Consider the following 13,907-nt stretch of genomic DNA (forward strand, 5'->3'; position numbering starts at 1 on the left):
AGGACTAAGAAGGGAGTGATGGAACTATATTATAAGACATATTCATTTAAAATGAAGTGATACAATATTAACTCTAGAAGTCTATAACAAATTTAAGGATGTATATCTGAAACTCCTAGAGCAACCGCTAAACTGTGGTCTGAGGGTGTAGCTACAACTGAACTGAATCCCCAGATCACAGTTGGAGATTGTAATGCTTTTCTCTCAATAACTGATAGAATAATATACAGGAAATAAGTGAAGATACAGATAATCTGAACAATACTACTAACGACCTGGACTTAACTGATCACAGCATTCTACAAATACAGAATCAATCTCTCTCTCTCTCTCTCTCTCTCTCTCTCTCTCTCTCTCTCTCTCTCTCTCTCTCCCAGCAGTGCTGGGAAATGAATCCAGGGCCTTATGCATGGTAGGCAAACATTCTACCACTGAGCTACATCCCCAGCCCTTGAATTTCTGAGACAGGATCTGGCTGGCCTTGAACACACTACGTACCCCAGGATGGCTTTGTACTTGTGATCTTCCTGCCCTAATCTCCCCAGTGCTGGGATTACAGATTACAGGCTGTATCACTACACATGGCATATACACTCTTTTCAAGTGCAAATGATTTGTTCACCAAAATAGACCATACATGAGGCCATAAAAAAAGAGTCCCACAATTAATGTGAAAGGACGTGAAATCGCACAGAGCATGCTCTTGGACTACAACAACGGTAGCCATTAATAGCTAATACATCTAAAACCATTTCTCATTAAAAGGAGGCTCCTTGGAGAAAAGGCTAATCCCTGAGCAGGGGCAGGGAACATATAAAGTAATCCTGAAATACTCTGTTGTGCTGAAAAAATAAGGGAACTCCCCAAACAAATGAGGGGCCATGTCAAAGGACCCCAGGAGCCAGCATGAGGGCATATCTTGCTGGCTAGACTTGAGCATCCAAATATAAAAAGCACAAGGATGGATTATAGTCCAGGAAATAAAAGAGGAGTGCATGAGTTCAAGTTAATAACAGATGGATGATAAAGTAGCAAATGAAGAGGGTTCTTCCTTCCAGTGGAGGCTGAGCACCAAATGACAAGTGTGCTGGCAGTGCTGGAACTGGAACTCACTGATTTGAACCATCACAGTAAAGACTGTTTTAGGCAAGACTTATCAATGGATATTAAAGTAAGGAAGTCTGATAAGGAGTGGGATAAGTACAAGATATTAAAGTATCTTCCCACAGATGGCTTATTAGGCATAAGGAGAAAATAATCACCATAGAGGAACTGGTGACACCTCGATTGGTTAATCAAGATTATCATCACTAATGAGGACAAATGTACACCATGTGCCTCTGGATGCAACACCCTGAGGGCCAAAGCCACAGAACCTGAATCTAATCATAAGGAAATGTCACACAAATCCAGCCTCAGAATATTTTGTAAGAGAACTGGCCTGTAATTTCTAAAAATAGCAACATCATGAAAGACAAAGCAGGGCTGAGGAACTGTCTCAGATGAAAAAGACTAAAGAGGGGCTGGCGGAGAGGCTCAAGTGGTAGAGTGCCTCGCAAGTGTGAGGCCCTGAGTTCAGTCACCAACAACACACACACAGACAAAAGAGGCCTGACAACTAAAGGAAGCAACATGTGCTCCCAGACGATTCTGGGCTGGAGGGAGTGTCGGATCATCTGACAGAACTGGAATACCGACAGTGAGTTAGACTGGACATCACATCAATGTTAAATTCCCTGAGTTTGGCAATGAGTTATGTAAAACAACATCCCTGTTTTTAGGAAATGCAGTGTGAAAGGGTAAAGACGATATAGCCACCATACTGCCAAATGATTCAGGAAGAAACAAAATAAATTTCATACAGAAAGGAGAATGGAGGAAAGAGGGATAAAACAGACTTAATGTTAAAAATTGGTAGACTAGGCAGAATACAAAGGAATTATACATAGTATTTTTGCACATTTTTAAGTTTCAAATTACTTCAGAATAAAAATAAATAAGTTTGTATAATGACAATGGAGGACAAATGCAAGGATAAGGCAACTCAGAAAGCGAGAGCTACTTCTGCGACCCTTCACCACTCTGCGATGGCCCCGTCTTACCTGTCTTCTTTGATAACGTCCACGAAATGGGCGTCGGTTTTCTCACGGATGTTCTTGAACCTCAGTGGAAGGAGGGCAGACTGGTCTAAGCTCACACCTGCCCACCGACCTTTTTCCTGCAGGATCTCACACAGGGAGGTTTGGCTATTGGTGAGCTTTTCCTCCTGAGGAGGGCTCAGAAGTCCATTCTGGGTTTTGGAGTTGGGCCCTCCAGAAGCCTGCCTCAAGACAAAGAGGAAGCAAGCACGAGAAGTGAAGTAGGGGACTAGAGCACTGCTGAGTCCCACCTGACCCCATGCCATTCTGAAGCCCTTGCCTTAAGTGCTGGATGCCCTGACCTGTCTGAGGGACCTTGCCTGCAAATCTGCCTCCACCTACCTCTCTACTAGCCTGCTTCCCCTGTGAATCTGCTTTGGAAGGGCATCTCCAGCTTGTCAGGAGTCAGAACAGTGATGTTGTGGGAGGGCTGAGGGTCAGGAGCTTGATTACACAGAACTAGGGCTCTAGGGAGCTGCAGGAAGGTCTGGGGCAAGGAGGGGTCCAGGGAAAGGAAACCCAGGCTGCCAGTGCAGCACTCAGAAGCAGGTGGATTAATAGCAGCTTGTGTTTTGGGGGCCTCTGTGGCTTCAAGTAAATGGGCTGACCTGCACACACAAGTCCTTTGGCAGATGCTGGGGATTGGAGAATGACAGAGATCGTGCCTCGAAGTCTTACTGTAGTGCTCAGGTTCAGGCTCTACTCTGCTTTCCACTCTGGTCCTGCCTAGGTCTCTAAGCTCTGTTTTCCAGCAGCCTCCCTGTTGCTGCCCTGCCTCCAGCCTCTCTGAGGAGTGTGATTCTCACTTGAAAGAGGCCCTTCTTCTCTTTGCACATCTGAATTCTACCTTATGTTGAATCAGGCTTCCAGTCCACAAATCCTCTCACCACTCTAACTCATGTGTCTTAAAACTTATTGGTCCTGAAGGAGGCTGTTCAGCCCATAATCATTCGTTCAATCATTTTACTTCACTTGGGTTAGGGTTGACTCTCTATACTGTTCTCCCTCCTTCCCCCACCCTTCCCCTTTTTTTCTCTTCCTCCCTCCCTCCCCCTCCAGTCCCTCCCCTAGTCCCACCCTTCCTCTCTCTCTTGTAGTGGGTAGTGGGGACTGAACCAGGGCCTTACATATGCTATACAGCACATACGCTACTCAGCCCTGCCATCCTGTCCTCAAAACCCAAAGACTAGAAGGTATGGAATGCTATTACCTAAGAGGAGTTATGCTCAGAACTAAGAAGTTGACGAGACAGGAATGTCACCTTAGGTGGATGCGCCAGGAGAGGAACTGACAGGAACAACAGCCATGAGCTTGTTACCTTGGTGCTGGCCTTGGGCTCGTCTTGACAGCCATTTTGCACAGCTCCTCCTTCTGCACCAGCTTCAGATTTGGGAGCAAATGTGATTCCACATGAAGAGCAAGTCTATAAGAAAAACACAGTCCGTAGGAACACGCCAGGAAACATCACCATGACATGCAATTCAAACAAGTCCGTCAGTGTTGTTGTCATTTTCTGTCACACAGGAATGTCATGACCAAAATGGAAGGCTTACTGGGCCACTCAGGGAGGAGCTAACAGTGAACTGGCAAAGTGAAGATGGAAACAGGCAGAGCAGCATTGTCCACAACAGCCAGAGCGGAAACTCCGATGTCAATAAACTGTGGGTTAGCTGTAGAAAGGGGTCGCATTCATCTCAAAAACAATGAAGTGAGGGCATGCAACAACACAGAGAAACTTGAAAACTCTGTCCTTAATGAAAAAAGTGAGACACAAAAGGCCACATATGGTGTGATGCCATCTACATGACATGTCCAGAGAAGGTGGCTCCATAGAGATAGAAAGCAAATTAGTAGTTGCCAGGGGTGAGGGGAATAGGGGATGGAGAGTGAATTCATGCAAAATCCTAATTCCCAAGGTGATGGTAGTAGGAGGTGGGGCCTCTGGGAGGTGACTAGGATTACTGCCTTTATAAAAGAGACCCCCAGAACTCCGTCACTTCTATCCTGTGAGAAGGGGTCACCTATGAACCACAAAGTGGTCCCTCACAGGACATCAAATCTGTTGGCATCCTGCTCTTGGACTTCCAGTTTCCAGAATGGTAAGGAATAAATTGCTGTTGATTACAAGTCACCTAGTTGATGGAATTTTGTTACAGTAGCCAAATACACTAAGATAGACATTTTTCAGGGGTGATGGAAATGCTCTGAAATAACTGGGGTAACAGTTTCATTTCCTTGTGGATATTCTAAAAAACACTGGATTGCACACTTTAAAACAGTCAATTTTAGGGGAGGCTGGAGGTGTGGCTCAAGCAGTAGAGCACCTGCTCTGCAAGCATGAAGCCCTGAGTTCAAACCCTAGTTCCACCAAAATAAATAAATAGTCAATTTTATTGTATATGAGTCATATCTCAACAAAGCAGTTACTAAGTAAAGAAACTAGCCACCAACTTATTCTAGAACACTAACAAAGCTGAGGTTCTTGAGCCCTCTGTGACAGAGAGCTATCCTCTTAAGTCAGGCTGAAGCAAAGGTAAAACTCAATCTGACAGGTGCAGCAGAGAGAGCAAGACTGCCATTTCTCATAAACCAGAGTTTAAGTTGTCACTAAATTACTTACTAGCATGGAGACCCCACTCCAATCACTTTATCTCAGTCCCCTCATGTGTAAGATAAGAGGGCAAACGCTTTTCTTAGAGATAGGTTCTAAGGAGTAACTGAAATAAGTATGTACACAGCCGAGCACAGTTCTTGGCACTTGTACGTCCTTATCAGACGTATTATTAAGGTGATGAAGCAGCCTAGGAGCTGTCACTGGGATGGCAAGGAATGTTTCCAGTGAAGAAGACAAACTGCAGCCGGAGAGACAATTTCCTTGCAGTAAGAACTATTAAACTAGCCAGAAACAGTGGCTCATTGCTGTAATCCTAGCTACTCAGGAGGCAGAGATTGGGAGGATCGTGGTTCAAGGCCAGACCAGGCAAAAAGCCCACGAGACCCCCATCTCAACCAATAAAGGCTGAATAATAATAATAATAATATAAAAGGGAAACTTTTGGGGGGAACCAGAGGAAGGAGAAGGGGGAGGAGGAAAAAGAGGGTGGAAAGGGGACCATACGTATGTATGGGACTATTGTCATGAACAGCTTTTTACAATTAATATATGCTAATAACTTTTTTCTAAAAAGAGCTGCGTAGTTTAGGTATCTGATGTCATGTGGTTTGAACATTTGTATTCACCTGAAAGATGGAAACAGATGTGTTAAAGTAGCTCACAAAATCAGTAACTAACATATCTGAGCAAATTTTAGCTCCTAGGTAAAATTTGCTAATAGCTCTTTAACTGATAATATACTACAATAAAATTATTTTAAAGAATCTCATGGTATTGGCTAAGTTAAACTTCAAAACATTTTGCCAATGGAGTCACTGATCTTCTCAAATGAAACACACCCACATACACCCCCCCCACACTCTCTCCAATACCAAGCACACAGAGTGACCCTCAAAGCCCCCAATGGAAAAGTGAAGCAAGTGTGTCCAACAGACATACTCAGCAGGACCCCAGAAGGTTGGGGGAGAGAGCAACTGGCCTTGGTGCTGGTGGAGGTGGCTAACTTGCTCCTCCTGGGGACACAACGATCATTTTAGGGACCAACTGGTAGATCAGGTAAGGGAGAGACACAGCTTGGTGTGTAGGGACAGACTGACAGACATTATAGATTGAGACACTAATCTAAGTTAAAACTGTAGGTTTGGCAGGAGCTGTGGCTTATGTGTATAATCCTAGCTATCCCAGAGGTGAAGACTAGGAGGATAGAGGTTCCAGGCCAGCCCGGGCAAAAAGTTTGTGAGACCACTGTAAAAAAAGAGATTCCAATAAAAGCTGGGCATGGTGGTTCACACCTGTCATTGCAGCTACTCAGGAAGCAAAAATAGGAGGATCTTGGTCCGTGCTGGCTGGGCATAAAGTGAGATCTTATCTCAAAAATAACAGTGAAAAGGGCAGGTGGTGTAGTGGTACAGTTCCTGCCCAACAAGCAGGAAGCCCTGAGTTTGACCCATAGGGTGTCCAATATAAAACAAAATGTAAGTTCTAAGGACTTTCACCAATTTCAAAATGAGAACAAAAGAGTAAAAAGCAATTTCTCTGACCCCTTTTAACACTGAGACTAGACAAGTAGCATACCCCAAAAGTCCTGGCTTTGGAATCACCTTGTCATGGACTGAATCTTGGTTCTACCACCTAAAAGGTGAAACTTTTAGGTGAAACTGAGCCTCAGTTTCTTTCTTTGCAAAATGGGGTTATGACTACCTTGAGGAATTATCATAAGGGCAAAATGAGAAAATACATGTAAAGTGTGTCAGAGGTCTTTCCATGCAGTTTTTATTTTTTATTTTTTGTGAAACAGGATTTGGCTATATAGTAGCTGGCCTGGAACTCACATAGCCCAGGCTGGCCCCAAGCTGGTGATCCTCTTCTGCCTCTAGCCTCTGAATGCTAGGATTATGGTTGTGCACCACCACACTTGGCTTCAGCAGCTTCATTTTGTGCACCAGGTCCACTCACACAGTGCTGACTTCATGGAATACGGAACGGAGAAGCATTAGGAGGACACAGCCTTGCTCTGTGGGAGAACTGGTTGGTTGGTGACCTCTCTCATGGGCAAAGGTCGGGCGAGTGGGCACAGAATCCCAGGCCCCCGGCAGGGCCCCAGGCAGGAATCTGAACACTGCAGGAGGTTACTTCATCGCACTTTGAAAATGCTGCTCTTTGCTACTCTCTTTCTTCCTTAGCTCCTCTCCTTTGAGGGAGCGTTGATCACAATTTAAAACAAGACAACCACCTTAGAGAAAACCACGCTACTCAGCGCAGACATCTCCCATCTCAACACTCCCTTCTGGTCTACAGAGAAAGACCCCCTTCTGAACCAGAAGAGTCCCTTCATAAAACAGCGGGTGGGTTTGCTTCCCTCTCTACACCACCGCAGCCATTTTCCTTTCACTCTTTCCCATTTCTTAATTTTAGTCTGGATTAAAACATCCCTTACAACTTTACTGATATCCCTTACAAGTACTGTTACCCCTGTGAAACTCTCCCAATCCATTAAACATCCATCTCTCCCACAGCTACAGGTACCTCCACCCCTGTGGAGACACCCAGGAACCAGGTGGAGACACACCTCACCATGTGAGGAAGCATGGCTCACAGAGCAGCAATGCTGGCAGGCATGTTAGATAAAATCACTGTTGTAATGATAACTGCTATGATTCAGGAACCTCTATGTGCTGAGGACACAGCAACAGGTAGGTCTGCAGCTTCACGTATATGATGTCAGTGGATCTGTATAACCACACTGAGGCAGAAATGAGCCTTCTGAAGATGCAAGAGCTCATGGACAGAGGGGTTAGACTCCAGGGCTCCAGCCCCTGACCACCACAGGGTTTCCCTTTGGCTGCCTCTCCTGGCACAAAGAGGGCCCAGGAATAATCCTGGCACTTTGATCTCCTGGACTACCATCCCCTAAAATGACCCAGCCACAATGACTGTACTCCTGGTTCTTCTGAGTGACTCCAGGGAAGCTTCTAAGGTCATTCCAACAGCATATTCCTCAGGCCAAGGAGTTTGCTGGCCGTTGCCTAGGTAATCTGAGATTCCTTGGAGAAGATCCAAGAATGCACTGTACAGCTTCCCAGACTATCTGTGCCTCCTCCCCCCACCTCCATGGATGTGGGCTTTGCAGGAGTTACTCTTAACACATGTGGGCACCTTCACATTAGGTCTTTTCTTCAAGACTGCTTCTCACAGCAAGGTAAGTCATTCTGAAGCCAACAGTTATCCCTTTCCATAACTGTCACAGGTCGGGCAAGGAAGCCCCTCTGGAGAAGAAAACATCAGAGAAGTCCTGCTTTGCCTGGTTAGTCTGCTGAACATGCCTAGCCAGCAGGGTATTCGGATTCTAGAAGATGCATACTCTTAACAAGAAACTCTTGTTGAATGTGGCAGGCAGGGGGAAGAATGACAACAACAAACATGAGTCACTGATAAGTTCTTCATGTGTATCAGTTTATGATGCAGTCACTATGATTAGTCCCATTTTACATAGAGGACAGAGAAAACAAGGAATTGCGTGGAGTCACACAGTTGGAAAGTGGTGGAGTGTCAGTCCAGGCAGCAGTGCCTACAACCCTGACGCCACGCACACAACACTGCCATGTAAGGCAGAAGTCGTGGAGCTAACTCCTATGCCACTGGTGGCCAGGGCTTTGTTATTTAAGCAAATGCATTAGGTACAGGTAGGAACACTTCAAAATAGATGATTTCTGCTCAGACAACATTAAAGGAAAACAGAAGCAGCAATTAATCACAGAAAAAGAAACACATCCCAGAAGCTGTAAGAACAGGAAGCAGACTGCTATGGATGCTGAAGGCAAAATAACAAACACACACCTGTAAAACTCAGACAGACTATCTCAAGGCCACACTGTGTGGTGCCCAAGGACCATCAGCCCTTCACGACCATTGCGCTTAAAACTCTTATGTCGACAGTTTTGGTGCAGCCACAGGATGTGCAACCATGGCCATTATCAGTTCACACGCCCACCTAAAACAAATGTAATTTCTAAACTTCGTGTGTGTGTGTAAAACATAGGCTTATATTTTCAGTTTCTATAATGGACTAAAGGCCCTTTACTCCCTCAAACTGGGCCACCTGAGTCTATTCATAATGACTTAACATCCAGGTATAAAGAGGCAAAAGAAGTGATATTTATTTAGTGTGATTTTAAAACATCACAGAGACTGTCACGAAAGAATGTTTCTGGGCCTCAAAGGGAAAGAATGAGCATTCTGAACACAGGACACGCCCTCTCTGAATCATCCCTATGGGGCAAATCCATACCGTTAGCTTCATAACTGGCTGAAACCCTGTAGAAATGCCCAGGTTCTGAATAACAGATTAAGCAACTTACAGAGATCTCCAAGCAGGTACATTCTTGGTGAGGCCTTTCAGAGATAAACTAAGATGTTTTAAAGCTCAACGAGTTCATGGGTTAGGACTAATTTGGTTTTCATTTTCTTTGTTCTTCACAAAGACACTGGAAAAGCTATTTTCATTGACAAACTTGCAGTCTTGATCCAACCATCACCCAGTGTTGGTAACAACACCTGCTCCAGAGCTGTCACACTCAGCAGGCCAGTATGCCCATGTTTCTATATCCTATTTTTGACTTGGTTATATCAGATAGCATCTATCCCCACATCAACAATTGACTGCAATAATTTTAAGAATCTCCTTCAAACCAGAATGGAAAGGGTAAGCCCTTCCCAAGAGAGTCCACAGCTTCCTGTGACCAAATCTGACATCATCTCTGCCTCCTCCCAGCCTCTTCTTCTCCTGCTATTGTCAGCATCCATTGTTCTGCCTGGAGGGAGCAGATGTATGCCCAGTACTGACCCGGCTTCGACTCCAAATCTGTCATTCGTGGGCATGGCTTCACCTCATCTCAGACAGCTCTGAGAGGTTTCCTCCTCAGTACCATCTTGCCTATGAGAAACACTGGGTTAAAGAAATCCTGTGATTTCTTCACAGACCCAAAGGCAAGGCTTTGAGAAGGACCAGCAGTTTGTAGTCATGGCTCTTTCCATGATACCTCTGCTGCCCCTCAAGTCTGACGGGCAGAGTCCTTGTCTCGTTCTGTTTGTCCCTCTCAACTGTCCTCAAGGTTCCAAACGTGGACCTTGGAAGCATCAATATACACTCAGCTGCAAAGCTGAGTTGCCACGGTTTTGGCATCTCTCTCCACCCCACTGTGTGGGGCAGCGCCCTCCTCACAAGGAACTCTCACTTCTTATCACTTCAAAAAGCCAATACTGGGGTGTGGGAAGGGTTCCTTTGACCTATAACCTCAGGACCAAAGCCCTTGGCCCATGACATTGCTATCATTTCCTGGTAGGTGGTTATAGTACTCGAGTGTTTTATGAGAGAGTAGATAAGAATTTGCCAGCCAAGAGGTAGAGAATTTAAAGACATATAGGATACAGTGGAAAATAGATTCTTCCTGGATGTTACCTTGGTTCTAAATAGTTCTGCCAAGGTTTCTAAGTTTGGTCCTCTTTATCTACTTCTCTCTGTGTATCATTATGGAATTAGAACTTAGGTCAAAAGAAGTTGTAATTATTGACTGCATTCCGGGCACTGTGCTGGACACTTGGGAAATGTCTAAGTAATTTAACTTACAGTCCCTGTACTCAGAGCACACAGAAAGAGCACAGGAGAGGAAGGTTTAAGATTGCAGTTGATAGAGCCAAGGGTACAGACTATAAGAAGTAAGAAGGTGGAGATGAAGAAACAGCACCACCAGCTAGGGAGGCACAGGAAGTTGCAGAGAAATTAATTAGAGATGCTGTAGTGGCAAAGGCCAGGAGAGGATTCCAGGAGGAGGAGGGGCATGCACCCCCTCAGTGACTGCTTACTGACCACACTCCTCTAAGTTTTGGTCCTGGGAATGATGCTCCCACTATACAAGCACCCCCCAAACAGTGTCACCCACAGCATGTGCCCCGCAAGGTACAACTTGAGAAAAGACACGTGCAAAGAGGCCTAAGAATGCCACGCATCCCCGCCTCATGGGAGGCAGCAATGCCTACGGGCACACTAATGTCTCTGAGAAGCCCTGCAGTAGAGAAAGCCCTTCTGTGCTGTTTAATCCAGAATTTCTCAAATCAACTGGAGCGCACAGCCTCTTTGTGTATGTAACACCATCCTACCTCCCCAGGATCCTTCCTGAGAAACTACAGCTCAAGGAAACAGACTTTGAAAGTGTGTTTCCGACTCAGCAAGGCAGGTGAGGGCAAGAGAGTGAGGATGGAGTCAGAAATCCATAGGGAGTTCACTCTTGAATGAGGTGGCAACAGCAAAGGAAAAGCGGCCTGCTGACAAGAAGAGCCAAGAACCCTGGTAAGGGATTAGGAAGGGCTAGAGTCAGCACATTGGAAAAGCTCATCGCGGTGCAGATGGTAACCACTAAGGCAACAAACCAATGCCACCTGTGCAAGGCACAGACAAATTTGTATAAATCCACCCAAAGGACACAGGAGTGAGTCACTGGTATTTTACATTTCTACTGTCCAAAACCTCTTACTTGAGGGAAGGTCTTATAGGTCAGATCATAATTTATATAATCTTTAAAGCAGACTTAGTTTTCCATCTTTCCAGCTTAGGATCATAGCGAATATGATTTGTTCATAGTAATCCAGTGCTTGTGATTATGAGGTGCTTAGACACCTACTCTCCTGTGAGCCTGGGAGGCAGCATGGTAAGAAGAGCCCTCTATGGCGGCTACATGGGTCTTTTAGCTCCTTGCATCTTCCGCCCCAACTATGGAATCCACATAACTCCAGTGTTCTGAGACAGCCTATCCAAACCATTCAAACATCTCAGAAACTATACTTCTCTACCTGATTCATCTTTGCCTCCTTAAAGGGACACAAAGATTTTGTTGTTGTTGTTATTGTTGTTGTTGCTCAAATGCCTTTGGCAGCAGTCCACAGATCACTAGATTTTTCAGGAAACTTTCCAATTATTTGGAAAATATACATGACATAGAGTATGCTAAACCATTTGCCCACCCAGAACGAAACAGCTATCTATGACTAGAACGAAATGCTCTTTCAGGATGAATGAAAACCTGAAAGCAATTTGGCATAGACTCTGCTACAAAAACTGCAAGTGTGTGATATGGTGACCTCAGCCACTGCAACCCCTGATGGGTGGAAACACAACACGCACAATTCAAAATGTCAGGCGACTACAACAAATCATTTATTTTGGGCTTTGAGCTCTGTTTCTCTACTTAAATACAGCTCTGTGTGAAGCCTGGAGGAAGCCATTTCTCCCACGCAATCAAACCATATTTGGAAAGCCACATTCGTTTATCCCTCCCTTCCCATGCTCAGTAACATTAGCTGAGAGCCCCTCCATCTGATGCTTCAAAACGCCAGGCTAGTGCGGAAGCTGTCTCTAAGGAGGACAGGCATTCAGGAGATTTCAGATGAATCACCTGTCCTAAGCGTGCAGAAGTGGCATGAGAGAGTCGAACACTACCGTCCCAGGGGCCCACTCACTGTGGCTCTGCCCTCCCCCTGCCCCAGGGAACACAGGGAAATGTCAGGAGATGTTTTTGGTTGTGGCACTGGGGAAGGGTGGGATTACTGGCATCCAGTTGGCAGAGGCCAGAGATGATCCTGACTGCACAACGAGCCTAACTACACAGCACTATCAAGTCATGGTAAGAGTGCCAAGGCTGAGAAGCTGCATTAAATTAGCAAAGCGCACCGGGAAAATAATCAACGAGCTTTCTCAATAAGCCTGAACGCAGTAGTTACCAGTAACTGCATGACAGGCATGATGGAGCCCAACATGGTAAAATAACCTGAATACCCCAGCTGGCTGCCTCATTATGAAGACTGTTAAGCTTAAAGACCATCAGCTAGCTTTCAAGTCTGCTAACAAATGTGGGTAAGTAGAATGTGCTGGATGAAAGCTGTTACAATAGCCCATCATCCTAACATAACATTTGTTATCTGGGAGCACAGAATAGTGAATTAGAACCATTATAATGATCTTGTTTTCTTTTTAAAAATGGAAACAGCAAATATTTGAACTGTAAAAATAAGCAGAAGGTAACAGTGGGGAAACTAACTCAAGTCAATGTGAAAACTGAGGAATAGCAGTTACAAGAAACAAGAATGATTTCAAATGCCCAAAGTTGAGCATGTTAATTCCTGGGTTATTTATCATGACATAATGTCGATCTAGAAACAGGCACTTCTAGACCAGATGATGTCTGTTCCAATAATGAAACACCTAACACTCTTGACAATGTGACTTGTTCCAGTGAGCTACATGGTAAGATTCACCCACAGCAACAAAATTCAAGATAATCACAAAACTTGATTTCAAGAGACACAGGAGTATTTGAGAAAGTGGTTTCTAAAATAAAATAGAAACCAGCTCTGCAAGCAAGATGCAAAGAAAATTACCTTTACTGTCGTTTATCATTAGCTTTTAGAAATCCCAAAAGATACCACAGGCCGCAGAACAAGAAAATAACTAAACTCAAGTGAGAAACAACTTTATGTGAGGCAGAAAGGAAATGGAGGTGTGTCATGTCAAAAAACAAGGATATTAAAAATGCAAAATGCTGCTAACTTTATATTAATTTTAAAAATGTAAAAGCCAAATTGAAAGGCATTCCAAGTTGTTTGCCACAGGCTGCCTATTACTTTACATGTTCTATTGCAGAATTAATATAAAGTTTTAGAAGAAAGAAAAAAAAAAAAACTAACCTTAACGTTATCAAAGGTTTTGACAGTCTGCGCCAAGTCACTGACACTCCCTGATGATGCTGTCCCCTGTCCCCTAGGGCCTGAGGACAACCGTGAGCCGTCAATGACCTCAAAGCCAGAAAGCAAGGCCTCTGCACAGCTGCAGTGAGACTCCTTGGCTCTCTGACCCGATATCAGGTATGTCTTCAAACCTATGATGGATAAAAATTACAATCAGCACAGATTGAAACCACCGTTGGTTGAACTGCAGCTTGATCTTGCTCTCTGTGGAGAACACACTCCTGAAAGGTGGAAGTAAAGTGAAAATGTGAGTTTGTCATATTTTGTAACTACCTTCCCGGTCTTCTCAGACAGATGTAGCCTCGGGGAGACCATTTGCCTCCAAGACACACCATTTACTCATACTGCATTCTCTTTGA

The 13,907-nt window shown here is 44.7% G+C and overlaps 1 protein-coding gene across 2 annotated transcripts in view; it reads right to left on the minus strand.

Annotated features, from left to right (window-relative positions):
- Adcy9 (adenylate cyclase 9) overlaps nt 1-13,907 on the minus strand; it is a 116,455-nt gene that overhangs the window by 25,235 nt on the left and 77,313 nt on the right. Inside the window, exons 3-5 of one of the 2 annotated variants that reach the window (XM_074059466.1) lie at nt 13,489-13,679; nt 3,400-3,561; nt 2,103-2,320 (exon numbers count right to left, since the gene is read on the minus strand). In XM_074059466.1, the coding sequence (XP_073915567.1) occupies nt 2,103-2,320; nt 3,400-3,561; nt 13,489-13,679 (571 nt within the window). The remainder of the gene's footprint in view (nt 1-2,102; nt 2,321-3,399; nt 3,562-13,488; nt 13,680-13,907) is intronic. The other variant, XM_074059467.1, reaches the window with a different exon arrangement.

This window comes from Castor canadensis, chromosome 17, assembly GCF_047511655.1.
Source record: "Castor canadensis chromosome 17, mCasCan1.hap1v2, whole genome shotgun sequence".
Classification (NCBI taxonomy): domain Eukaryota; kingdom Metazoa; phylum Chordata; class Mammalia; order Rodentia; family Castoridae; genus Castor; species Castor canadensis.